This window comes from Octodon degus, unplaced genomic scaffold (genome assembly GCF_000260255.1).
Source record: "Octodon degus isolate 3935 unplaced genomic scaffold, OctDeg1.0 scaffold00003, whole genome shotgun sequence".
NCBI lineage: Eukaryota > Metazoa > Chordata > Mammalia > Rodentia > Octodontidae > Octodon > Octodon degus.
Genome location: NW_004524579.1, coordinates 10,910,502 through 10,938,014, shown reverse-complemented (window position 1 = coordinate 10,938,014; position 27,513 = coordinate 10,910,502). Strand labels below are relative to the sequence as shown.

Below are 27,513 nucleotides of genomic sequence, written 5' to 3'. Positions count from 1 at the left end.
TGGCAGTGAAGACCCAGATGTAGTGTGAAGTGGAGCCCCAAATTCTGGGCTTGCCCAGGCAGCAGCACTGAGGTCCCTGGAAGGGCTGGTGAATTCATACACACTATTGACCTCCTTGATGGATTTTGTATGTTAGCCCCCTTTGAACTAGCAATCTGCCTACTGAAGCATCAACTCTATTAAAACATCTGTGAAAGAACAGAACACACTTCAAAATACCTCACAGAATAAAAAGATTGCTGACTTCCTAGTACTGGTTTAAGTCCCCCCATAGTTAATTGAGCAAACTGCAGGAAACTTCAGCTTAAGACTATGATGATTTTGAATTTTTCTCCAAAAGAAGGAGGCAGCTTAGACACTTAAATTTATTATTCCAGAACCATAAACTCAGGTCAGATATCTTACAGGTCAGGAAAGCTAGCCATTTTGAGATTTATTATAATAAAAGTAAGGTCACCAAGTTTAGCATAAAAAAGACAAAGGGAAAGATGGGATGCTCATTTACATTAGAATGCTAGATGACAATTTTAATGTAAATATAATCCATGTAATATATGTAATACAGGGAATACTTTTACATGAAAAACAATCATTGTTCACCTGAAATTCAAATAGAAGTGATTATCTTGTAATTTATCTGACAGCCTTAGACAAAATCCTCCTCTCACCTTACCTTGCAGTACTGGGCGGGCAGAGGCTAGGAAGGAAAGCGGACTCCCTGACAGTGATAAATACTCCTGTGCTCGGGCTGTGTCTCTGGACTTGGGTGTGCTACCTAGAGTACTTGGTCATTGCCACTGCTGACTTGTGAAAGCTCCTTTTAGAGGATTTATACCCTGAGATCACACTTTGTGAACACTGATGACAACAGAGACATTTCTATCCATAGCATGTTTCCAGGGAAGGTCCAAGAGAGACAAACAGGTTCCTTTTCCCCCCTGTATCCTCACTTTCACTTTATAGAAGGCTGAAAAAAATCTCAGTGAGCAGAGTAGATAGTGGCCTTTTGGTTCGGATCATGAAATATTTTCCTTAATTATGACAAGTTGATCGGACTTAAAATTATCTTTGGACGAAGGGTGTAAAGTGGTTACAAGCACTCTCACCCCTTCCAGACTGCTAATTTTACAGGTTTCAGTCCAGTTCTCTGATCTCATTTTTATCTATGCTATCCCAAAACTTTCAATTCTTTGGTAGAATTAAAGAAAAAGCTAAAATTACTTCCTTTTCCAGCTTTTTCTTGTTAGCTTTTCTCATACCGACTCCAAATAGTGATAGTCATTCTTGTCATAAGGTTTACAATAAATCAGGGTCAAAGTAAGGAAGACTCATTAGAGAGGTCCCAAGTCTAATGATATAGTAAATAAAAATAGTTCCTATTCTTAGGAACTGATTTAGGGGAAACTAACTACTGGGGACACATATGTAGCATAAGCTATATTAAAATGTATTTGTAAAAATGTGAGGTCTGGAAGATGAGGGAGGAACATGAATTTGACAGACTGGTTTCTTATCAAATCAGCACAGGGTGCTTTTCTCTTTCCTTCTCCTGTGACGATTCCACAGGGAGAGGCAGTGAGTTCAGTTACCCAGCACCTAGTGGTTTACATGCTATTGCTATGGACAGTCCTAGGGTGGGATTAAATTCACAATTTTTGGTTTTGTTTTTAGAGATGATTTGGTTGGGCTGGGCATGGTGGCACATGCCTGTAATCCCAGTGCTCGGGAGGCTGAGTCAGGAGGGCAAATTCATAGGCCCTGTCTCAAAATTAATAAATAAATAAAATTCAGCTGATGTTAGGTACCTCAGGATTTACAACAATAATGTTTGACTTGGTGTTTTTCAGGCTCTAAATCCTGGAAGGGACAGGAGGGCTTGAAAACTGCTCTACTAATGTAAGTAAAGCTATCTGTAAGCTCCCAGTCTATGGCAGAAATAAGCCATCAAAAATGGGAAGTTCTAGTAACTGAAGGAAGTTGCTCAGCAGGCAACACAATTAAAAAAAGTGAGACAAGTTCACACCAATGTAATTACTCTTTTAAATATTCCTCCTAAAATCTTCATATAATCATTCCAGGAAAGGTAAATCATTTGAATTTCATAATCTGGTCTACTTTTGAGTTTGAAGATTTTAAACTAAATTGCCCATAGTGCAATGTTGACTTTATTACTTATGCTTAATGTACACTTAAGTGTCATTCATTAAAGCAGCAAGTTTCCACTTGCTATTCTACATGAATAAAATGATGTTCAATAAAAATTTCTAAATCTGAATAAGTTTCCAAATTATGCCTCACATACTAAATCAGATAAGTATACAAGTGTCCCTATGGGTGGGAGAACAAGGAGGTTCCTACTGCTGAACACTTACAGCAAGTGTTCAGCATAGGATTGTTCTGTTGAATTTCCACAACTCTGGAAACAATGACTTGGGGAATCACGTCAGCACTTGTTTAGCACTCGTTTAGATTCAGAAGGCTATACGTGAACAAATCACTAAAATTCACATATTAGAACTGTGCTGTTTTTGCAAACACATACACAAGAAGATGAAGACCAACTGCTTTTTGTCTTTAATCCTTAGTTGACCTATTTAGTAACAAATTTTGCTTACCTTAACTAAAGGGAAAAAACTGGAAAATGACAAAGGCTTTAAATAATCAGATGCTTATATTAAATTTAAATGTGCTGAGTTGGAGTAAATTAGAGGTCTACAAAGTTCTGTAAATATTGAGCAAATATTCCAGGCTTTGTGGATCACACAATGTTGGTGCGACTATTCTACTCAGCCACACTTGGCCCAAAGCAGCTGCAGCCAAGTGTGAATAAAAATGACTATAGTACGGCTAAACTATATTTTGGATCCCAAAATGTGACTTTTATCAGATTTCCCCAAATAATTTTCTTTGCATATTTTTGAATAAAAAAATTAAAAAATCAGCCTTACCTAGAAGGCCATACAAAAATAATGGCCTACAGTTTGCTGATCTCTGAAATTCATGAACTGTGATTTTTTGCTGAGTAAGAGTTCAATGCCAGTACAATATGTGAAGTTTGTTTGCAGCAAGTTTTGAAGTGTGCAGGTTTCATGAAACCGAATCCACTAGTCATTCAATTCTATGAAGTTCGAAGGTAACAAACTGTAGCTCTGACTAGTTCTTAGCTTTTGCAAACGTAAAATAAAAATTTTGTGGAAATAACAGTTTATTCTTAATTTTATCTCAAATTAAGAATACATTTCTTGCAATTTTTTTGTTTGGAGGTGCTAGGGGTTGAGCCCAGGGTCTTGTGTGTGCTAGGCAAATGATGCACCACTGAGCTACGTTCCCAGCCCTTTCGATGTTTCCTACAGTTGCAGGTGAATTACATAAGATCTGGACTGCTGTTTGTGGCTGTCAGGAATAATTGGCAAAGAGCTTCCCATGAGGGAGATCATAAGCATGAACCAGAGGACTTCTCAGTGAGGATGTCACACGGGGCACTGAAATGTCACTGGGTGCCAGGACTAACCTGTGAGCAACCCTAGCACTGTTTTTGCTTCTGTAACTTGGGAAAGATGTGAAAGTGAACTCACTACTTTGTTAACCAGAAAAGAAACTAGAGGTATCCCAGATTGTTTAAGGTTTTCTCAGTCCAAAGGTTAAGAGCCAAGTCAGCGACAGCACAGCAGATATGAATAGCCTCTCTTATTTAAAGGAGGGTGGAGCTAAGGAGAACTGCTCTTGTCTAACCAAAGCCTCTAGGCAAGACCACATGTAACTTACATGATGCAACAAATACAGGCAGGAGTGAGTAACCCAGTGTTCTAGCTGTTTCTGCCACTTTGGGGGCTTACTTCACTGTCTGGATCTCCCAATTATGTTTAGCCCTTCATATGTTAATAAGATGCTAAGCCTATAAATTCAAGGTAATAATACTGGGTGACTAAAAAACTCTAGTTTCTAAAATGAGACGGCATCATTTCTACCCCACTCCTTTTGGTAAATATTACTGAGTTAGATACATACTAAACCCTGATAAAGTTTCTGACTCATATGGATTAATCCTACTACTCCTATTTTTCTAGATTACATTTCTGCCTCTTAGTATCTTACACCTCCCAATCAAAATTTCAAAAACTTCTCCATTAGATCCCTAGCTCCTTCTCCAAGCTAGAGAAAAGAATGGACACACTGACATAATTTTGGCCTTTGGAAATTCTTTTATTATTATTTAGGACAGGGTGTACAGGGTCTCACTGTGTAGATCGGTCTCGTAGTGATCCTCCTGATTACAGCCTCCCAAGTGCTAGGATAACAGGCGCGGGCCACCAGGCTCAGTCTCAATCAGCAGGGCTGGCAGGGCAGGCCAGGAGATCCAACTCTCTGCCCCTGCGTCTGCCTCAGCAGGTGCTTTAGTCGGCTGAGCCATTAGGCCAGCCCTTAGAAATTCTTAGTGGCACCTATTTTTTTTTTCAGTTTATTTTTTTATTTTTTATTAATTTAATTGAGAAACAAATAGCAATGAGATAGTTTCAAAACCGGTTAGTAAGAGAGTTTCAATAATTAATATATTGCATATTGTTGTCTTTGTAGTGGTTATTCACAGTATGAGATGCAGATATGATATCCTGTCCAAACACTATTAGTACAAATCTTTTTTTTTTTCCATCTATAATGAGGACACCATTTATTTTATATAATTTTTGGAAAACATGACAGATGTTTGCTCATCTGATATTCCAGGACACAAATTCTTACACTGTTACAAAATTGGGATTTGAATCTACTACCCCCACATTTTATCCCTAAAAATTAACCTGCAGTTCATTTAATGGTGGACAGGTACAGCTCACTGATAACAGGTGTAGTGTCCCTGTGGTTGTTGAAGTCATTTTTGCCTGAATGAACAGGTGGCACCTATTTTTGAAGGCATCTATCAGAGAATGCATTCCACTTCTATTTTTAAATATCCTGGCTATTGCAGTGTAGAGTATGCTTATGGTACTTTCTGTTATACTGGACTTGAACCCAGGACCTTGCTCATCCTAGCAAGCCCTCTGCCAGTGAACTACCCCTTCAGCCTCTACATGTCCTGTTTTAAAGATAGTGGGTAGATGACAATGAAAGTGGTGTATTCTAAGGCAACTCCTAGTGTAATGAATGTTAACTCCTTAGCTAAAATTAACTCCTTAACTGAATTTTCTTTCCATATTAATGGATAAACTTTTGTTCAGTGAATCTATGACACAATGGCTAAATGTTACAGTACCTATTAGCATGCTCAAAATACTGTATGTCTTTGTGAAAAGGTATAATTGAATAAATTAACTACGTTCAATAACATTTAAGAATTGTAAGCAATTTTTAGCTTCTACATATCCAGAATGTCTGCTTTGGAAAATAACAAAACTGAATGTATCGAGGAGGCTTTGTTTTCTGATGTTCCCTCCACCTTTTGATAATCTTCAATACAAACAAGCAGTATTTATAACACAAAGCATCTTGTGCACTGTTCTCCGGGGCGGTAGATGCAAAGGTCTGTAGGACTAATAGCATTCCAAGCAGGGGACGTAGGTGCTAGAGGACAGGTTCCAGTGCAGCTCAACAGCTGGCAACACTGAGCCCTTGTTACAAGACAGCCATGGTTTTTCCCCTTAACAAAATTGAAGCTGAAGAGGCAATCATGGTGACATAAAGAGTAACAGGAAGAGAGGAAGAGGTATAGAAACTGAAACAGCAACTAAAATAGGAAAAGTAAGTTTAACACGCCGTGTGCATCTTCAAAGAACTTAGTTATCTTTTGGGGATTTTTTTTTTAATAAAGCAACAAACCTTTGGTCAATAGCCAGCATAACTTTACATAGAATGTTAGGTACAACATTTCTATTTAAGTAGATCTTTTAATTCATCCTTGAATACATAGTCAAAGAGTTTTTGACCTATTTTTGTATTCAAAATACATGCAATTCTCGCTCTGTACGTCATACAACTGAAATAGCTAGTTTACACTTTCCCATCAGCTTTTTATATGCCTTTCATCAAGGAAACTACAAGATGTCCAGCTGGCTTGCACTTCCCTTTCAAGGGCAGAAAACATCAATGGGAGCAGGTAGAATTGGGGGGGAGGGGTGGAAAAGGGAGCTGCTCCTAGGAGCAAACATCCTGGTCAGATATTGAAATATGTTTTCCAAGGCCAAGTGCCGCGTGTCAATAAGCTACTTGAGGTAATCACTTCCCATTCCCTGGGCTCGCTTTGGAGTGCAGCCTGCTGAGTCACCAGCCTGCTCCCAATTCACCTCGCTGGATTTCCCTGCTGCCTGCCACACTGTCATCACACGAAAGAAGGTTTCTGTCTCCCTTGACAACCCGCACACACTAGGCACTGACCACCAGCTCTAATCCCAACAGCTAGACTCAGGGAAGTCAGGGAAGGGGAAACCTGCGTGGTAAAAAGGTGTCATCGTCAGCAAAGCTGTCAGGTGACAGCCCCCCTCCCCAGCACATTAGTCACCAGCACCCCAGTTTCAGTGTCTTTTCTTTCACCCACTCGAGCAGTTAACCTAGCATCCTGTCTTGCAACATCTGCTTTTGTGGTCACTGAGTTCTTTGCAACAGGGGCTCCCAAGTTGTGCTGCACAAGGGGATCACTTGGAATATTTGTGTTTGCTTCCTCTTTCCGAACACCAGTGCTTAATTCTCATCTTCAATCTGATTTAAATGCTTGGGATGTGACGTAGATGCTGATTTTTTTTTTTAAAGCTTCCCAGGTGATTCTCATTTGCAGCAAAGTCTGGGAACCAGTGCTTTGGTGAAGCATCACTTTTTCGGTGCATGAAAAACTTAGCCACTAGACATACCTCGGCTAGGATAGGTGTAGGCACACTGTAAGAGCGCACGGTGGGCTCTGAAGCAGCCTACATTAGAGGTCATCTGATACACGGCCCCTAAGTGGTGTCTTTGCCCGGCGGACGACTGTGAAGCAAGCCAAGGAGACGCTTCTAGGAAGGACGCTGGCTAGGCAAGGACCAACGCTCACCCCCCCCCCCCATGTGCAAGACAAACACATCAAATGTTGATATTCTGGTTACCTTTTGATCTCTGTTCTGTTTCATCCCACAGTGTTCTGTTCAGCGAAGTTGTAAAACGCGACTTCTCTCAGATTAGAAGCAGGTGCAGTTCCGACCTCAACCGGGACAGTTCTGAAAGAGTCGCCGGGACTGAGACCGCACCTCCGCCTCGCAGTGCGGCCCCAGGGCAGATACTATGCTAATTGAGAAAGTTCTTCTTAGAGCAGTGCGCGGGCGGGCGCAGGTTTGAACACTTAACCCTTGATTTTACGTGGCCGGTGCGGCTGTGCTCTTAACCTCTTACCTCGTGGGTGTGGCCCTTTTTATTTTTCTTTGCTTTTTTTTTTTTTTTTGGTGGTGGTGGAACTGAAAGTGAGACAGTGAAGATGACCCGCGGGTAGAGCGCGGCAGCAGTGGCAGGTGCGGAGGTGAAGGGACCACTAATGTTCGGAATATTAATTACTCCACGCGCCACTGGCCCGCGGTGGGAGGGGGGCAGCAGACGGGAACTGGAGGTTAAGACAAAGACTCCACCCGATCAAACGGCCGCGGCGCCCCTTCTTCCGAGGCTACAGCGCTTCCCTCGGAGCAGGACCGGCAGAGGCTCGGTGTGACCCGACCGCTGGCCCTTCTGGGGCCTAAAGCTTTACACGCGCTCAAGTCCCAGGTGCGAGGAGAGGGGCTTTTTTTGCGTCCACCTCTCATTCCCGGTCCTTTTTGAGGCTCTTGGCTTCAGAGCAGCCCTGGTAAAGTTAGACCGATGAATTTCCCACCGAGGCAGACAGGGGAGTCTCAGCGGCTTTCTCCCGGCTCAGGGTGCGCCCCACGACAGCACCGCTCGGGCGCAGAATGTGAACCAGACCCCTTCGCACCCGCCGGGCCACAGAGTTCGGGTGCCAGGAGCGACAGCTGGGGTAGGGTGACAGGAGTCCGTCCCACAGGGCAGCCCTGGGCAAGCAGCCTAGCTGGGTTTAGGGGTCGCTCCCACGCGCGGCACTTCCTGGTCTGCCCCACAGCGCAAAGCTTCTGCCGCGCCCCAACTCGCCTACCTGGAAGGCCACACGCTCCCCGAGCACCTGCAAGACCCCTTGGTCGCCGACGCCCACTCCCCCACCTACCCGGTCCTACCCCTCACCCTCACCCCTCAGCAAGTGCACTTTGCTTCCGCCAGCGTGGCAGCCCAGACTCCTTCCCTCTCCTTGGGGTCTGCGGTGCAGGGTAGGATGGGGGGGGGGCATATGAACAACGAAGTCCACAGGAGCGCTGCGGGGTGCACACCTAGGGTCCCGAAGCCACACGCGCCCAACTTCTGGCTGGGATCGGGGATCCCGGGTTCCGCCTACTCCGCGCCCCGCAGGCTGCAGAACCCGGCGGGGAGGCGAGAGGAGGTGCTGGTGGCGCGGGGCCTGGGAGGGACTGCGCCCGGGCAAAGGGTGCCGGGGTGCGCCGGGGCGGTACCACTTTAAATACACTTGACTCACCTGCTCCGGCGTGGTCGCCTCGGGCCTCCGCTGACAGCTGGGGGCTTTGTTTTCTCCTCCCCCTGGAGGCAGCGCTCCGCCCCCGCCGCCGCGCGTCACTCGCCGTCTGCCACTGCCTTGCCTCGGCGAGTCAGCTCCGGGGACCCGGCTGGCGCCGCCCCTTCCCGAGATGCGGGGGCCGTGGACACCCCAGCCCGGAGGCGGGCGGCGAGGCGCACGGGGCCCACGTTACCCGAGTGCCTTAACTTTGGGCCTTGGGAAGCAACACTGAACTGGTCAAGGAGAGAAAAAAGCTGCGGCCGCCCACCGGACCCAGGGCTCCACCCGAGCGAGAGGAGGGGAGCGCAGCAGGGGACGCGACTACAAGCCCCGGGGAAGTACCTGCCCCGGGGCCAATGTTCACCCGGACTGTGTTACTCATCCCTGGGGCGTGACTGGTGAAGAGGGCCAAACTAGTTTTATCCTGAGCATTATTAATTAAACGAAGCAATTCTAAGCTGCGGCCAGCGGTGTAATGATTGTAGGTTGTCTGGAGGTTTCCGATCTGCCCGTGGGTGACGCTGGTATCCAGGCTGGAGACTGTAATTCCGGAAGGTTATTAGTGTGGGCATGTGCCCATTTGGAATAGCACCTTTTTTTTTTTTTTTTTTTTTTAAATAAAATGAATCAAGAAAATATTCCGGCTTCAAGTCCCAGCTCAGTCTCTGATGCTTTGGGAAGCGGCCCTGACCTATGCCAATCACAGTATTCTCCAGTGCTTGAAACCGCATGAGGTTGTTTGGATACTTCCCTCAAGCCTCGGGCAGCACCAAACGCACCTTTTTTTCTCCCCAAGTTGTTACTCATGGGGAAAATCCCATCTCAATATTCACCACAGCTAAGTCTTCAGTGCTGTGCTTCCTACTTTAATATACAGAGAATGCCCCAGAGATTTTGTTAAGACCAAACTCTAGTTGGGCCTGGTAGCACATTCCTTTGAGCTTAGAACCCTGATAGGCCAAGGCAGGAAGGTGGAAAGTTCAAGCCCAACCTGGGCAGTTTAGGGATTTAGCAAGACCCTGTGTCCAAACAAACAAATAAAAGGCTGGGGATATAGCTCAGTGCCAAAGCCCTGGGTTCAGTCAGTACTGCAAAAAGAAAATTCTAATTGTATGGGCTTAATGTTGGTCTGGCCGAGAGCCTGTGTTTCTAGCAACATCCGACCACACTTTCAGTAACAAGGCTTACAGTATTAAAGCACTCTGGCACTGCCCAGCCTCTTTCTGAGTCCTGACTGTGCACCTCTTGCTAGCTGTGTGTGTGACCTTAGGCAAACTTGCTAACGTTGAAGCCTACCAAGCTGTTAAATGGGTCTGAGAATAATGCCTCACAGGGCTGTCTTGAAGATTAAATGGGAAAACCCAGCTAGCGCACAGAGTGTGGTTGGTGTCTGGCACTCTTACCAGGGTCCAGAGGGTGTCAGCTAAGTAAGTGGCAAGGTCATCCTTGTTGGGGCAAAGCTGGCACAAAACTCAGTGTGCCTGCAAGGGGAACTTGCAGGAATGAGGTGCCAGCCCAGGAAGAGCTGCTGTAGACTTCCAGATGTGCTGGACTCTTAGGGTATGTGTTGAATAAACAAATATTCTACAGAGCAAATTGTCCATGTTCAAAAAGTTCTTGTTTCTGCTTTAATATCTGATAGATTAGTCCTGAGACATTGAATTACAAATCATTTTGCTTTTTATTATAGATAATGTCCAGCTGCCTGTCAGGCACGTGATTTATTTTAATATGGAAGAGAGTAAATGGATTGTTAAGGAGTAGTACATTTTTTATCCTCATTAAAACCCTTGAAATTTAAATGTAAATGAATTTATTAATGAAGATATGATATTCTTAGCTCTCAGAATGAATGGCCATTGTCATCATAGTTCTCATCTCTTCCTTTCTTTGCTCATCTCTCTCGCCCAAATCTGGGTGTTTTTCTGGGACTCATTTCTTGGCTTCTCCCCACTCCCACTCCTACTTGCCTCAGAATTTTTTTTTTTTTTTTTTTTTGTATTTTAGGGAAGGGTCTACAGGGTGTTCAGGGGCTCACTACTAGAGCGAACTAATAGTGATCTGTCTGTTTACAGCCTCCCAAGAGCTGGGATTACAGGCATGTGCCACCACCCCCAGTCTCAATCACCTTCTCAACCTGCCCTGGGGGGCGGGGCCAGCATGGCAGGCCCAGGGATCAAACCCCTGACCCCTGCACCTGCTTGCAGGCATTTTAATCCGTTGAGCTATTTGGCCAACCCTGCCTCAGAAATTTTATTCATTAAAAAAAAAAAGGGCTGGGGAGATAGCTCAGTAGAATAAGCGCTCAAGGGCCTGAGTTTAATCCCTGGTTCTGAAAAAAAAAAAAAAATAAATCATGTTTTATATTCAACTTTCAAGTCCATGGCAATTACTTCTGAATTCATACCCTCATTCCTAACTCCTTCTCAAGTCCTATATCTGCTTTTCCAATAACTTGCTGTGCATTTGCACTAAATTTCACATTAACCTTGAGTGTTAATGAAGAATTTCCCCTGCCATAAAACTGAGGCCTCCTTGGTGAGAAAGCAATATATCTGCTTCGAGGATCCCTCTGTGATAACCCAGTACCTGGCTAGATACATGCTATGATTTGTCCCAACTACTTTCGTGAGCTTCCCAGGTATTTCTTTGAGTGAATGGCCTGTTACTTATGTATGAGTGTGATCTATTGACATAAGAGCCACATGCGTAGCTGGGGACTACTGCATAGTGATCAGTGGGAGCTGAGCTAGTGAGAGGCCGTGCGATAGATGAGATCGTGCTGCCTAACAAAGGCGACCAAAATCTCAGCTGGCTTTTACCTCAGAGTTAGTCTCCCGCTCATGCGGAATCTCCCACAGAGCCATCCTCGTGACTCATCATTGTGGCCTGCTTTATTCCTGTGATTTCTCCGTGTGGACTGTGACAGAAAATCTAGGAAAAGGGGGAGAGAGTGTGCAAAACCTGACTGCTTTCAGCCATAAGTGACACAGGTCACTTCATACATTTCATTAGGCAAAAGAATCATAGGAACAAGAAAGTAGAAATCTTGTTTATTTATTTATTGATTATTTTTTATTTTTATTAATTTTATTGAGAAACAAATAGCAAGGTGACAGTCTCAAGACCGATTAATAGGACAGTTTCAATAATTAATACATGGCATATTGTTGTCCTCTTAGTGGTTACTCATAGTACAAGATGCAGACATGATATCCTGTCTAAACACTGTTAGTACAAATCTTTCTTCTCTTATACTCTGGTTTCTCTTCAGATCATATAAATCTTTCGCCTCTTACAAATTTTTCTTCTCATTGAATTAAGAGCAAGTAACTGTAAATCTATCCTAACTATTTTATATATACAGATACAAAATGGTCCTTCATTTATATCCCCTTTGATTAATTTTGTCAGAGATGGGTATTCCATTGCCATGTAAATATTGTAGGTGCATGAATTCAACAGAATAATCCAATATAGTCCAGTAGTCCATAATAGTAGTAGGTTATCTGTAGGACTGGCAATGTCAGAAGTTGTTGGCTTGAGCCTTTTATAATTCAGCATATTAATGTGGTTTTACTTTTTATCCCTTGGTTTTATACTTTTCTGCTGGATGGTTAAGACCAAGATAAGTAGAAATCTTGGCAAACGTGAGTAATGTCTTCTACACGGAGATCTGTTCCTTGTAGAGGGTTAAAGACAAAATTAGCCCTTAAAAAACTGATGTTATTTTTCTGAAGCACCCATAACAATGGAGAAAATTAAATTGTCCTTTCTCTGAAAAAATTTATTACTTGAAATTTTCTTGGTAACATACAAATTTCATGCAAAAATTAAAAAAAATTCCATGTTTAGTATAAGTGAATTAAAATAAAAGTAGTAGCCTGTGGTGAGCACAAGTTACCATTTCAAAGAAAGCACTGGGTATGTGTAGAGTATTTGGTAGGTTGGTTTTACTGTATGGTATTATTTTTAAAAATGTAAAAACTTCTCTTTGCCTATCAAGATCATATTATGACTTAGACAAGATCACCTAATCCAGATGCTTCTGTGACCTAGCAGTTAGAATGGATCTTTTAGCTAGTGGAGGCTGAGCCAGAGGATTACAAGTTTAAGCCCTGCCTAGGCAGCTATTTGACTTTGCAAAATCCTTGTCCCCAAAATAGAAAAGGTTTGGGGATGTAGCTCAATGTGGAGACCCTGGATCCAGCCAAGTACTTGAGGGGAAAGCCTTCCAGCTTGATTATTCCCTGGAAAACACCAATCATTACTGAAGGCTCCAACACAAGAAAATGTTCCAACTTTGATGATATTGATGGCTATTCTCTATTTGAGGTGTGAATGCATGTGGATGAAGAAGAATATCTGTGAGATCTTGGGATCAAATGTGCCATGTTTTCCTCATGATTCTCTGAATTATGCCTTTGATGAAGAGTTTTCTTGCTTGGTCCATGGGAATGTGGAAATAGCTTTGCAAATAAAAACTGTCAGTCCTCAAACAAGAAGAAAAATCACTGATAACAATGTAAGAAAAATAAAACTGATTTTAAGCATAATTTAGAGATTTTCTGAAGGATTGAGATTATGTCAACTAAACTTATTATGTGAGTCAATCAACACTTCCTATAGATAGAAAAGAAAGCACCAATTAATGCTGTAGCACAAAATTCTATGCAGATACATGATACTATCTTTCTGGACAGTGTTAGTGATCTCAACAGTTTTATGTTATGTCTGCCACTGCCATCAGTGACATCTACTTCACTTTTAAAACATTTACCTCTTTATAAAAGTGTTTCCAATTATTTTTATATAACATTATCATTTTATAAAAGCTAATATTCTGAGAACTTCAATTACACATTGCCACAAATATCTAACACAACTAAAAATGAGAGGCAGAATTTATCAATTAATGTTGTAAAATGTTTGCTTAAGTCTCTTTCATTTTATCTAATTTTACCTCACAGTCCTAATTGCCAGGAATAGACTACAGTGAACCCGGTATACACATATCAGCAATGTTGTCCTAAGACTAGGATGGAAGAGTTCATTATCGAGGTATGAAAACATTTATTAAGGCATTAGTTAAAGTGGCATAAGATGGTAGCTCACATGGGTCACTGCTTTGTGATGAATCTAGCATCTATTCATGGAGTAAGTATTATAATAAAAAATATTTCTACCTTCAAACCATGTGTAGGTTTTTAGGAACAAATATTAGTTAAAAAGTATCATCAATTTACAGATGACATTTGAAGAGAACTTGGCTCACCCAAGTCCCAATTCCTATCTACAACCATAGCAAAAGCTCCTGCCTTCAGAAAGTAACACAGAGTGGAGGAGTAGACATATGCTTATTGTAAAATATGCACTGATGTGCTCATCATAAGCTTTGTTTAATGTACATTGAAAAAGCAAAATATTACCTTGAGTCATTCAAAGCCAACATATGAAACAAATGTTTATGACTTTATATCACTCTGAAAATAAGTTCATATGTAAAGGCTGTATGTATATACATATACATGTGTATATATATATATATTTTAAAAATCATATATAATCAGTACACTTTTAAGGCTGCAGGTTTAATTCATCTGCTGATAGGATTTAAGCTTCACTAATAAGTGGCACGTGGATTGACACGGGTGCCTTCACTTGGTCTGGGTGTCAGCCACACAGAGCTTTCATCAAGTGCCAAGAGTTCCAAGGGAATAGTTGCAGGCATGACATTGAGAAAAAGTCATCAACTTTCTTTCCCATTCTTAGAGCAAACAAATTGTAATTTATCAGTAGTTTATGTCTACTTGCCTAAGTGAATATATGTATTATATTATCTGCTTTGAGTAACCTAAGCCTCACCCAGTGGATAAATCATTTTAAAAGATTGTAGATAACAAAAATAGGTAAGCATTAGTGAGTTATCACAAAAGACCTTGAAATATTGGCAAATAAGCTTGAAAAACGAGTCATCACCGTTTCATGTCTAATGGTATGCTCCTTCCCGTGTGTCTGTGGTTCTCTGTGAGGTTGTCAGCAACTCTGGAACCCATCAAAATAAACTCCACTCACAACCAGATTTATAAGTATCCCTATGTAATAAAATTTTGTTGTCCAAAATTATGAAGCATGTTTAACCACACTATTCCCATTAGATAACATTTCGGTGATAGCAAAAGAGTTCATCTATAATTAATAAGTAGACTACAAGGTAGTTTTTATTTCATTCCATCTCATGCTTTAAAATGTCAGTTTTGCTGGGGAGATAGCCAAGTGGCATAAGCCCCTGCCTAGCAAGTGCAAGGTCCTAAGTTCAATCTCTAGCACCACACAAAAAAGTCAGTTTTATGTTGTGATAGCATAGTATATTAACATATTAACCATATATCAATGCTATTTACAAATGGACGTGTGTGTGAGATGGGAAATGTGTTACAAGTATATATAGGCAGAGGGACACTGAAAAGTTATTAGAGGAAAGGTGTTTGTGATCTGGTTTTAAAAAAAATTATTTACTTATTTGGTACAGGGACCATGCCTGGTTTTGGGGCCGGCATGGCATGCGGCCGTGGGCATCAAACTCCTACCCTTGCACATACCTGGCGGGAGCTTAGACTATAGAGCTATGTCCTCAGCCCCTGTCTTAGTGTTCTCTCTCTCTCTCTCTCTGAATTTAGGGCAGGGTCTACAGGGTCTCACTATGTAGATCGGACTCATAGTGATCCCCCTGTTTTCAGCCTCCCAAGTGCTGGGATTAGAGGTATGCGCCTCCACGCCCAGTTTCAATCTCCATCTCATCAGGCCCCAGGGGCAGGGCTGGCAGGGCATGCCAGGAACCCAGTCGCTGTACTCTGCCTAAGCAGGTGCGTTAGTCCACTGAGCTATCTTGCTGGCCCACTTGGCTTGTTTTTAAGAAGATACTTTAGCAACAGTATCAAAGGAAAGCCAAGAGCAGAGCAGCCAGGGCAAGTGTGGTGATCCAAAGGGAAATTGATAAGGATCTGGCCTCAGATGGTAGTGACAGTGCTAGAGAGGAGAGATTACCATTCATAAAGTATTTCTTGCTTTGAGTTATTTTTCTATGCTTTTTCAACACAAATTTTCTTTACTATATTGTATGACTGTTCTGCAGTCTAGCAACCTCATCATTAAAGAAAATCAGTGATATGCGCTTATTGTAAAATAATAACTTTCAGGCAAGGCATGGTGGTGCACACCTATGATCCCAGCTTGGGGAAGGCTGAGGTGGGAGGATTGCTGTGAGTTTGGGGCTAACCTGAACTACATAGTGAGACTCTGTCTCAACATCCAACCAACCAACAAATAAACATGAAGAAAAAAAGACAGTAACTTTCACATGTCCAAGAAGTGTTAGTGTTCTTGTATGTAGGAAGAAAGTTTTTGGTATTCTTTTAGTTAACAGACATGCCTAAAACCACAAATGCAATTTATGTGAGTTTCTAAACAATATGGGGTTTAAAATTACCAAGACCCCATATCCGTAAGTAAGTACTTTAGAATATGGCAAACAAATAAAATAAAAGGGAAGAGTAGAAGATGTATGAAAATAATAAACTGTAAGACTTCGAAATCAGTTTCCTAAAGAAAATTGTGATCTGTACCAGTGCAGCACTAATCATACACTATATTTCAAAGCACTGCTAAAATAGCATTTAAGCTCAACTGCAAATTGATTCTTGCCCTTACAATTACCATTTCACAAATCTCCCCCCCCCACCCCCCATCTAAATCTGAGAAGAGCACTTAGGAAAAATGCCACTTAGCTATCCCAGAGAAATCCAGCTGCTGCAAGTATGCTGGCCCTGGGGATTTGGACCAGGGTCTCTGCAGTGGAGGATAATGGCTAGAGAATAAAACCTGCTGAGCGAGGGGGGAGAGAGTTGGGCACAGCAGTTCCCAAGGCCACTGAGCCTTGGGGAAGCACTAAGGTGGTTGGCCATGCTGTCGCGTTTCTTTGTTCTCCAAGAACATCCACGCTGTGTGCCACTTGCAAGTGCACGTTAGGTTTTATCTCATAATTGGAAGAACAAATAAGTAAATATGGGATGCAAAGTATGCTCCTGTTGCTATCCCCTGCGGGCCCAGGTATGACTCCTCTCCTTTTTGTTGTTGATTTTCTTTCTTCTAAGCAGCTTGTAACATGAAATAATAAATAATAAGACTCAAAAGTCATGACCATTGTACTTTACTTGAAAACAAAAGTGTGATCCTAGTAGTGGTGATGACAGAGAAGCAAGGATCGGGGCCCAAATCACTGCCACAAAGACCTCTGGCAGGACAGATCTGCACGGTTGAGTGATTTTTTTGATGCCAGATGGAACTGGAAATACACTTTTTATTCATAGTCAACTGTAGTTTGCATGCAGTGGAACCAAGTGCAACAGTTTTGATCCTGACTTTTAGAAACTTCAGATATCAGAAGCAAGGGCCCCATTGGTTTTTCAGATCAGGAGAGCATGTTGTACAGTTAAAAAATTTTTTACTGAAATTCTTAGAACTCATCAACTAGTTAAATAGATTGCAATTATGTGGTGAATTATTAGATAGCTACTATAAGTTGTATTTAAAACTCTTCAGGGCATAGAAAAATGATCTATTACTATGTTAAGAGGTAAAAGTAACATTACAGTTTGAATCTTATATGTCCAATATGATGCCATTTGGGTAAAATAAGTTCCTTTATGTTTCTGTGCTTGGAAATGTAATTAAGTAGATCAATAAAGTTGCATCCTTTTTGGTTTTTTTTTTTTTTTTGGTACTGGGAATTGAACTCAGGATCTTGTGCTTGCCAGGCAGGCACTGTGCTGCTGAGCTATATCCCCAGTCCTGAAGAAACATTTTTAAATGGCAGTGTTGTTGAATTATAGGAGGTTAGCATTGTCTTTTTATACTTTTCAGTTTTTAAATTAGAAAAATATGATTTTTTATTAGGACATATGTGTGCAGTACATAATGTTTATATTTTCTTTGTCACATTTGGACTAATACTGGAACATAAAACTGGGCCCCATAGTCCAGTCAAGCTGACATGTAAAATTAACCATCACAGCTTGCAAATATTCCTTTCTCCTTTGTTTTTATTCCAGTAGGTTTCTGGTTTCCATGTTTCCAACAAATATGGATTATTTTTATAACTGGCAAGTAATTATTATGTTCAACTTTAAGACAATGTTTTACTATACTTAGATCCATGAAATTGGCAAGTATCATATAATCTGTGACATGCCATAATTTCATAGCACTTTCTCTCATAATGTGGTGGGGGGAAAGCTTGAAATGGCCTGGCAGCAGCTAAGTTTTAAAATTTTTATTTTCCTTTTATGGGACTCTGGTTTTGTATTATACTTAGTTTCAAATGGCTTCAAAATCTATGCCCAGATCATCAATATGTCAGCTTTGATATATGTAATTATTAAAATAAAATCATACCTTGCAATATATATATATATATATGAAAAGGCCTTTCAGAAACATTTGCACATCCATGATACAGTTTTATCCCCCTTGCGATGTTTCTGTCAGTTGGGCAAGCTGTTAGGAGGCCTTTAGTATTCAAAAGGCTTGATTGCTGTCACCGAGTAGTGGTGGAGGTGGGGCTTCCAGTCAGCTAGAAAGAAAGGGCTGACAAGCGAACTTTTATTTCACGAAGTTATGATCTGTGTCATTAGCAAAGGTAGAATAGAATTTTGGAGTTTTTGAACCCTAGTTCAAGGTTATGATCATCAATTCATGACTGTCTTTTTGTTCACATATATATTCCTGCCATTAAAAAAGTAATCATTGGTGAACTGAGTTCATAGATTTTACTAATTTTTTTTTAAACATTTATTTGTGTGTGTGTGTGTGTGTGTGTGTGTGGCCAGCTCAGCCCACCAGGGGCGGGGCTGGCTGGCATGTGGTGCTGGGGGATCGAACCGCGGTTCCTGTGCTTTGCTAAGCTTGTTCTAAGTAGGTGCTTTAGACCACTGAGCCACCTCGCCAGCCCAGATTTTACTAATTTTTTAAAGTGCCTGTTTATTTTGTGCTCACATTTTACTGTAAATAACTCAGTAATGAACTGCCTCAAAAGCTAAAGTCCTAAATGTTATTAAATGTTATTATAATTTATTAAATTAATTTGAATTCTAAAATGATTTAGGATGCTTTTCTTTGACTAGAGTTGGTTAACTATAATATTCCTTTATAGCATGACAAAATTATATGAACAGTAACAATGTAAAAAATTACTCCTATAATTTTATGAGTAATGCTATGCTGTGATGGAATCAATCAACATCTGTGATAAAGTTTATTAGTGGCAAATAAAATCAATCATTTTATTCTCTGGTCCTTGAGTAACACAGGTTTGTACGTTAATCACATTTCACTTTGAATTATATTTTGTTATCTTAATGTGTTAATTTAGACAAACTGTTAATACTAAATCATCTTATTTTTAGTTTGTTTTATTATGGGGTGGTCTTGCTTGAGAGACTAAACATTGCTTTATTCACTCATTCAAAAGCACTCACTCAGTGCTGCCCTAGCATTGTTTTTTCGCCATCTGTTGAATTTTCTTCAGAGTATTTGTCGCTATTTAAAATTGATTTTTTTCTCCCCTGCTAAAGGGTAGGTTCATGAAAGCAGATTTTCTATCTTGATTACTGCTGGACCGAAGATACCTAGATTAGTATTTGGTATGAAGAAGGGGGACAGTGAATATTTTCTGATGGGAGAGAGAAAGAAAGAGATGGAGGAAGACAGGGATAGGGAGAGGCAGAGAGAGGTTGAGAGATTCCTGCAATGTCAGTGTCCCAGTTGAGGCTCAGCCTGGCCTTCTAGCTGTCTCAGCCACCGTACCAGATGCATACAGTGCCACTCTGACCCGGCAGAGTCCCAGCAGGGGGTCCCCCAGCTGCAGCCAGCTAATTCCAGTAAATCCACAGAATAGTGAGAGATCATGGCATGAGTGTGAGATAAGGCACTGAGGTTGGGGTGGCTTTTAAATACATCCCTACTTAACCCAAAATGCTAAGTGTTTTGGACTTTTTTTTTTTTCCTTATGGAAGAAGTCTTAGGAAGAAAGGATCTTGGGGTGCCAGGAAGTGTAGGATGCTAAAGGAAAGCAAATCAGCTAATACTTTAGCATATATTCTTGCCTTAGATTTTTCTTTTAGATCTGTCTGTGTATTTGCCTATTCATCCTAAATAACCACACTCATGAGAAAGAGAAAATTAAAAGTTTTTTCTTTAAAATACCGTAATATTTAAAATAGTAACTTAGGGTTTCATATTATCAGTAATAGTACTTTTTTCGTTCTTTGTAATCAGTGACCCACATGTTTCTCTTGTGTTTTCCTAAGCTGGATTAGGCAACAATTAGACAACAGACAGCAAAATAAACATAAACTAGGAGATAGGTAGTAGAATGAATTCAAGGAAAAACTCCAGGTAATTACATCCTTTACTTCTGCTTCTTTTTTTCTTTTAAATAAAAGCTCTTCTTGTCTTATGAATTACTATTTCATCTCCTTCTGATTTGGCTTACTATATTTTTATTCTTCTTTCCCATGTCCTCTTTTTTTCCTGGCTAGGCATTTCTTGAAGCAAAACTGCATCTTTTTTCCTCAGGCATTTTTGTTTTTTAGCAGACTGCCTGGCACATAGCAGGTGCCCAACATATGCAAGCTGAATGGTTTTGCAGCAACAGATAAAGAATAGGCTTTATATTCTTGGTGAAGTAAGTTGAGCTCATCTACCTAGAATTAAAGAGTAGAACCCAGGTATGGACATTGAAGGCACAAAAAGGAATTTCTAAATTTCTCACAGGATTTCTAAGTAGTCCTGAGATTCCTGGAGAGGTGGTTTGTCACAGGCATTGGATTTGGATTTGGGTTTGCTGTGGGACAAATAAAGAATTTTAAACTGTTTTCTTCTTCTATTTCATGTAAAAAAAAAAAAGTGAAACATTTAGGTATTTCAATTTCTTTTCTTTCTTTCTTTCTTTCTTTCTTTCTTTCTTTCTTTTTTTTTTTTTTTTTTTTGTATTTAGGACAAGATGTACAGGGTCTCACTGCGTAGATCAGACTCCTGGTGATCCTCCTGTTTATAGCCTCCCAAGAGCTGGAATTACAAGCATGTGCCACCACACCCAGTCTCAATTGCCATCGCAGCATGCCCCTGCGGGTGGGGCTGGCATGTTGGGCCCGGTGATCAGGGGTCGAACCCCTAGTCCCTGCATCTGCCTAAGCAGGTGCTTTAATTTGCTGAACTATTTGGCCCACCCTTCCAATTTCTGACTGATTTATGACTGTGGACAGTAACCAGCATTTTAAAAAGTTTAAGCACTTTACTTATTTCCTTTGAAAAGCCTATCTATGAAAATCAAACACAACTACTACTTTTCAGTACTACTTAGAAAAACAAGAAACTGAAGTGCTTGTTTTATTTACCTGAGCAGAGCCCTATAATCTTCTAGGACATGTGTGGAAGGAAGAGTCTACCTAATTAGGTGAGAAAACAGGCAGGCAATTAAAATAGAGCAGTGAAAATGAGTGAAAAATCCCTATGTACACCTTACAACTTGAATTTAAAGCAGTTTTATTTAAAGGAATGGATTCTTTTTCCACGTGTAATTGTGAAAACTTGATTAACTAATGTACCATACAGAACAGTGACCTTATTTTGATTTTGTGTATGCGGGATGGGGTGGGGAGAAGAAATGGAAATACAAAGTTTCTTGCCTCCTTTAAATCATGGATGGTGAAATACAGAGATTAGATTTAGGGTTAGGATTAACTTCTTCTTCCTTTTTTTTTTTTTTTTTTTTTTTTTGCTGAAGTTGGGTACTGAACTCAGACCCTTAAGTAGATTAAGCCAGGCAAGTGCTTATTCTACTGAGCTATCTCCCCGGCCCTGGGTTAGCTTCTTTGTAGAGCTGTAGGCCAGGCACTTGCAGAATCCAGTTAAGAATCATCTTGATATCTATTGTGATCTCCACTAGAAGAACATGCAAATAATTCCCCCTCAAACTCACACAGCACATAGATTAGCTGCAATGCAGACATGCTGCTAAAAAGACTGAAAATACAACTCACTGATAACTGGTTATTCAGGGTAATCCTGGGCTGTTAGACTGCTCCCTTTCAAGATGTAAAATTTTAAGCATTGTAAACATGGGCTCACCATATCCTACTTATAGAGGTCGAGTCTTTGCTTATCTTTGAGGGCAGCTATTGTTCATCGAAAGAATTATTTATTCTTGTTCAGATTTTTAAAGATTAATAGTTGATTTGTTAACATTACAATTCCAAACTCTAGTCTTTCCCTAAATTTAAAATTTTAACCTATGAATCAAATTACTGTTTACATATCTAGTTTAATTTAAAATTAATTTTAGAGAACAGATGTAAATTTAATGTTTGATTTTGTTAAATTGGTACACACTATTTACACCTATATTTCAAGTTTGCATATATGCAAGCAGCAGAACAAAAATATTCATGAAAAATGCATAATCTCTGAAAATGATGAAAACATCCCAGCTACCAATCCATTTCTAAATACAAAACTGACTACCATATTGGTTAACTTAGTTCATTTTCAAAACAGATGTAATTCAGTCTTTAGTGTGAATGGTATGAATAACAATCTTGTTTTTTTTTTCTTTGATTTCTTAGTTTTTGGGATCGTTAAGCATGCACAAAGCTTTGAACAAGAAGGTCTGCCAAGGAACTGGGCATCTCCAGGCATCCAGTTAAGCCAGAGCTGGGAAGGCCTCGGGGTTGTCCATTTCGGGGCAGAAGCGCTCAATGTCAGTCCTGCTGCCCAGTTTTAGTCTACCTCACCCTCCTCCTGCTCTCCCAATCCTGTTCTGGGAGGCTGAGGTCTCTAAAAAGTTATCTCCAGCTGAGATGTGATATCATTTGCGGGCTTCCAGAAGTGATGGTCCAGCACAAATCTGCTGCTGAGCCTTTTCACTCTTTAATTTATGAAGGACCAATCTCTTTTTCCACTGCCCATCAGCACCTTCATTTGGTTTCCAGATAGTAAATTATACTTTCGTGGGGTCTTTGTTTTGGGTCATCTACCACTCATGCAGTCATCTCTATTGGACCCTCTTCCTTAACCTCTTCCACTTTGTTCTCTCTATTTTCAATGTCTGGTTTCCTCAGTCAGGTTTGATGGACCCGAGTCAGTTAATTCATCCTTGACAGTTCCCCAGTTGTGAGATCCATGGCCTCTTCCTTGGTCCTTGTGCTTCAGGGTAGATCTATCGCTTCCATTTTGCCCATCAAATATCACTATTCTAGATGTAGTTATAGTGTTTATAATCTTATTTATTTATTTATTTATTTATTTATTTATTTATTTATTTATTTATTTTAGACAGGGTCTCTTTATGTAGCTCACCTGGTCCCGGGCTCATTGTAGCCCAAGCTGGTCAATGATCCTCTTGCCTCAGCCTCCAGAGTGCTGGGCTGACAGGTGTGCACCACCATGCCTTGTTCTCCTATCATTTTCATACAACTTCTTTTTAATTTTTATTAGTGCATGTTTGCAGTACACAGTGTTTACATTCCTGTGTGGAGCTGGTACACATAGATAACTCATCTTAATTCCTTTTATGATCCCCTTTCTTCATGCATTTTATAAAATTCCTCAATCACCTAATTTTTCCATGTTTATAATTACATTCTCCTAACAGATACTTTATTTCCTTAATTATTGTATTCTTTTTTTATTATAGTATTCTTAATGCCAGTTATGCATATGCTTTTTCTATCATTCAATGAAAAAATCCTATGTATTTGACTTATTTTTTCATCATTCTTCTTAAAATTTTCTCAAGGGAAAGAAAACAAAAGACAAAAGTTTCAACTCAATGAATTGGAGTTACTGCACCAAGACCTCAAATGGACAAATTGTGAATCTGATGGTAATTTCTTTTGGCTAATAGGATATTTATTGTTCTTAAAAACTGTCAAGGACCTCGGGCAACATAAGACCTCTATCTAGCTGTGTTATACAGAGCTCTATCTCTGACAAAGAGTACACTCATAGTCCACTAATGTTCCTCAAAATCTGCTTACATAAAATCTAATTTTCTTCTTCATAATTGCTTTACCAGATGACAGAATTCAACTAATCTCTTTAACCCCTGAATCTGTTGTGAATTCACTTCTATTTTTTCTTACTTGGTAGGGCCCAAATCTTAAGTTTCAGAGATATTAGATTGGATTATGCATAATACCCCATGACTTTGGCTAATTGGATTTTTTTAATAAGTTACTGCACTGCACTCATGTGATTGGTGGACAGGATCACTTGATATATTTGAAGCAGACTCTGAAACAAAAAGTGAGAACAAAGTGAGTGATGGACTGGAGGCAGGGAAAAGAGTCAGATCTAGGAATTTTGTCGAGTTATATGGGCTGCTGGAGCTTACTGTGGACTTTACTGCTGAGGAAACTCTGGTAGCCAGTGTGGAGCATGTGTTTACGTCATCTCTTCCAAGGCATGAGGAAACTGCGATGCTCATGCATCAGTTCCTGTCAATCATGGATTGAAAGAGGCTGGGATTTGGCGCAGCAGTAGAATGCTTGCCTAGCAAGCTGGAAGCCCTGGGCTCAGTCCTCAGCATCAAAACCAAAAAATAAATCTCTAAAAACCAATTCAACTTTTTTTTTGGTGGTACCAGGGATTGAACTCAGGACCTTGTATTTGCCAGGCAAGCACTTATTCCACTGAGCTATCTTGAAACTCTCCTACTAATTGGTTTTGAAACTCATTGCTATTTGTTTCTCAATAAAATTAATAAAAAAATAAAAATAAGTGTATTGGTTAAAAAATAATGTATCACAGCAATGAAGTTTTAGAAACTTTAAAAAGTTATGTATTAAAATAAAATGGATCCCAGGATAAATAGTGAGGGGATTTGACTGACCTTCTCAGATCCAAAAGTTGCAATTCTTGTTACATAGGTCTTGCTTTATCTTGATCTTAACCATCCAGCAGAAAAGTATAAAAACAAAGTACAAGAAATAGAGCCATGTTGTTATGTTGAGCTGTAGGGGACTCAGGTCAACAACTTTTGACATTGCCAATCAAGCGGAAGACTCAATACTATTATGGACTGCTGGACTATTTTGGAATATTTTGTTGAGTCCACACCCCTATAATATTTAAATGATGGAACTGAACAAAAAAAGGGGATATAGATGAATGACCCTTTTGTATCTGTGTATTCCAAATGGTTAGGATAGATACATAACTACAATCTTTTAATTCAATGAATAGTGGGATTTGTTCTAATAGTATTTGTAAATAGGATATCATGTCTGCATCTTGTACAACAAATAACCACTAGGAAGACAGTATGCAATGTGTTAATTATTGAAACTATTCTACCAATTTGATTTGAAACTGTCTCATTGCTATTTGTTTCTCAATAAAATTATGGAAAAAAATAAAAAAAATAAAATGGATCCAAGTTTAAAAAAGCAACAACAACAATTCAACCAAAAAATACAGTAAAAGCATGGATTGAATGTGCTCTGAGAGGCCATTAACTCCCAGTACTTCCAGACTACTGTATAGAAAGAAAGAAAGCTTCAGGGGTCACAGGATGCCCTCAGACCAACACCAACACCGGAGCTGAATTGGTAGGAGCTTGACTGCTATCTTCTTCAGTTGTGCATAAAAACAAAACACTTTTCACATAACAGCAACAACAACAACAACAACAACAACAAAACCAAGTAAATTTCAGTGGCCATTGTTCCCAAATCACTCCACTACTGGAGAAATCTAGTATGTCCTCTTCTACCTGCTTCATGTCCTGGTTCATCCTACATGAGTCTCAGTAGTTGGATTGTTACAGCTTGCTTAGAATTGTTGCCACTTTGCTCATCCCATCATGGAGCTCTTCTATTCATTTGGCTAAGGAATTGTTCCGTTTTAGACTTCTACAGTAGTGATGTTGTTCTCAAGACTTCTTGTTTACAAATGTTCTTAATTTGGGCTCTTGCAGAGGAATAGCCTAGGAGAAAGATGGGAGTCCAGAAAATTTATTTGGGAAGTAAAGCAAACATCAAATGGGATAATTTAGAAGAACAGGAGAGAAGTAACCAGTAAAAGGTTTCATCATCTGGCCTGTTACCACTGTGTGCCCCTGGGGTTCAATTCCACTGAAGGATCTGTGGCACCTACTTAGAACACACAGTACAGTGTTGTCCTTGATTGCCCAGGGGTAAGGGAATTAGAGTATTTTTTTACCAACTCCTGCTGCTTAGGGATGCCAATTCCCTGGTACTATTGACTTGCTGTGAAAGTGGCTAGATAAAGCCCTTAGAGAGAGAAACACAGGCACTTGGATTGTGAAGTCTGGCACATAGCACTGAAGTGGTTAGGGTGAGTACATTCATGTGTGTACACAGCCCCCCTCAAACCCCTGTTTTTTCTCTGTATTTAAGACAGGGTCTACAGGGTTTATAGGGCCCATAGGGTCTATAGAGTCTCACTACGTAGATTCGACTTGTAGAAATTCTCCTTTTTCAGCCTCCCAAGTGCTAGGATTACAGGCACACGCCACCATCCTACCATGCCCAGTCTCAATCACTATCTCAGCGTGCCCCGGGGGTGTGGCCAGCATGCACACTGGGGATCAAACCCTGACCTCTGCACTCTGCCTAAGCAGGCCCTTTAGTCCGCTGAGCTATCTGGCTGGCCCTCACGCCACTGTTTTTGAGGGGTTTGCTTTAACTTGATGTTAGATGGTAGGGTGAAGTGAGAATATTTAACCTTTTAAACAAATTTTTAAGAGAATTAAAATTTCCAAAAACTGCCAAAGCATTCATAACTATGAAACATTTTCAGAATGCTGTTTCAGAAGTGTGACTTCATTAGGGAAAGCAGATTTGCTGAGTTATTTGAGCAAAGTTATTTATTTTTACTTTTGCTAATAATACCCCAGATGTAGATGTGAGGAAATAGAATAAACATGTTTCTTGGATCACTGGAGGAAGGAAAGAGTATGAGCCATTGATATGGAGACAGGCTTTCGTTTAGAATTAGCACTGCTGGGTATTAATGTACCTATTTTAGAATAAATAAATAAGTTAGTATGGGGGTTAGAACCCTCCCAATATGATGAGATAGTAATGTTGAAAATAGGAAAGTTTTATCTTAATATGTAGCATGAGTAAACTGTTTTTTCTTTAAGGACACGTATTTAGTGAGACTGTTTGGCCCCTTTATCAAAGAGAAGGTGGCTGAGTGTGTTTGTAGTTGCATCTGCATCTTCTAATCTGTTCTACTGATCCTCAGGTCTGTACAGATTTGAGGGAATTTTTACTGACATTACATGAACCAAGACTTGTCCTGGGTTAATGTGGCAAACATATTAAAACATCTGGTTGTCAAAAATATTATACACACCAATGTGTAGGTGGGGAATGTGATATTGTTAAGAAATAATGATATGAAATACATGAAAATTGTCAATAGATTAAAAAATATTCTTAATCATATATATTCTGTAGATTGAAGAAGCAAAATCAATTGCAACAAGGTGTGTTATATAACTAATACAAGTAACAATAAAAATAATTGTGTTATATGTATAAGAAAAGTGGAATAAGCTTTTCTTCTTTTTTTTGTGCAACCGGGGATTGAACTCAGGCCCTTGCGCTTGCCAGAGAAGCACTTATTCTACTGAGCCATCTCCCTAGCCCCTGGAACCAGCTTTTCTTATTCCCAAGATAAGTTGGTAATTTTCAAGGTTACATGTTAAGAATTTTATTTCTTAAAACTTATTTATTTATTAAAATTCTTTTGTGTAGCGCATACAGGGTCTCACTAGGCAGCTCATACTTGTGATCCTCCTGTTTTCAGCCTCCCCAGTGTTGGGATTACAGTCATGTGCCACCATGCCCAGTCTC

At 40.2% G+C, this 27,513-nt stretch overlaps 1 protein-coding gene and 1 pseudogene across 3 annotated transcripts in view; both read right to left on the bottom strand.

Annotated features, from left to right (window-relative positions):
• The window catches only part of Mapre2 (microtubule associated protein RP/EB family member 2), a 177,017-nt gene extending 168,442 nt beyond the window's left edge, over positions 1-8,575 (bottom strand). Inside the window, exon 1 of one of the 3 annotated variants that reach the window (XM_023714271.1) lies at positions 8,531-8,575. Coding sequence is in view for 2 of the 3 variants with exons in the window: in XM_004623583.2 (XP_004623640.1) it covers positions 7,071-7,094 (24 nt within the window). In the remaining variant the exon portion in view is untranslated. Of the gene's footprint in view, positions 1-7,070; positions 7,317-8,530 lie in introns of those variants that run through there. The other 2 variants (XM_004623583.2, XM_023714263.1) reach the window with 2 other exon arrangements.
• Positions 8,576-22,328: 13,753 nt separating this feature from the next.
• LOC111816377 lies at positions 22,329-23,000 on the bottom strand (annotated as a pseudogene).
• Positions 23,001-27,513: the final 4,513 nt, after the last annotated feature.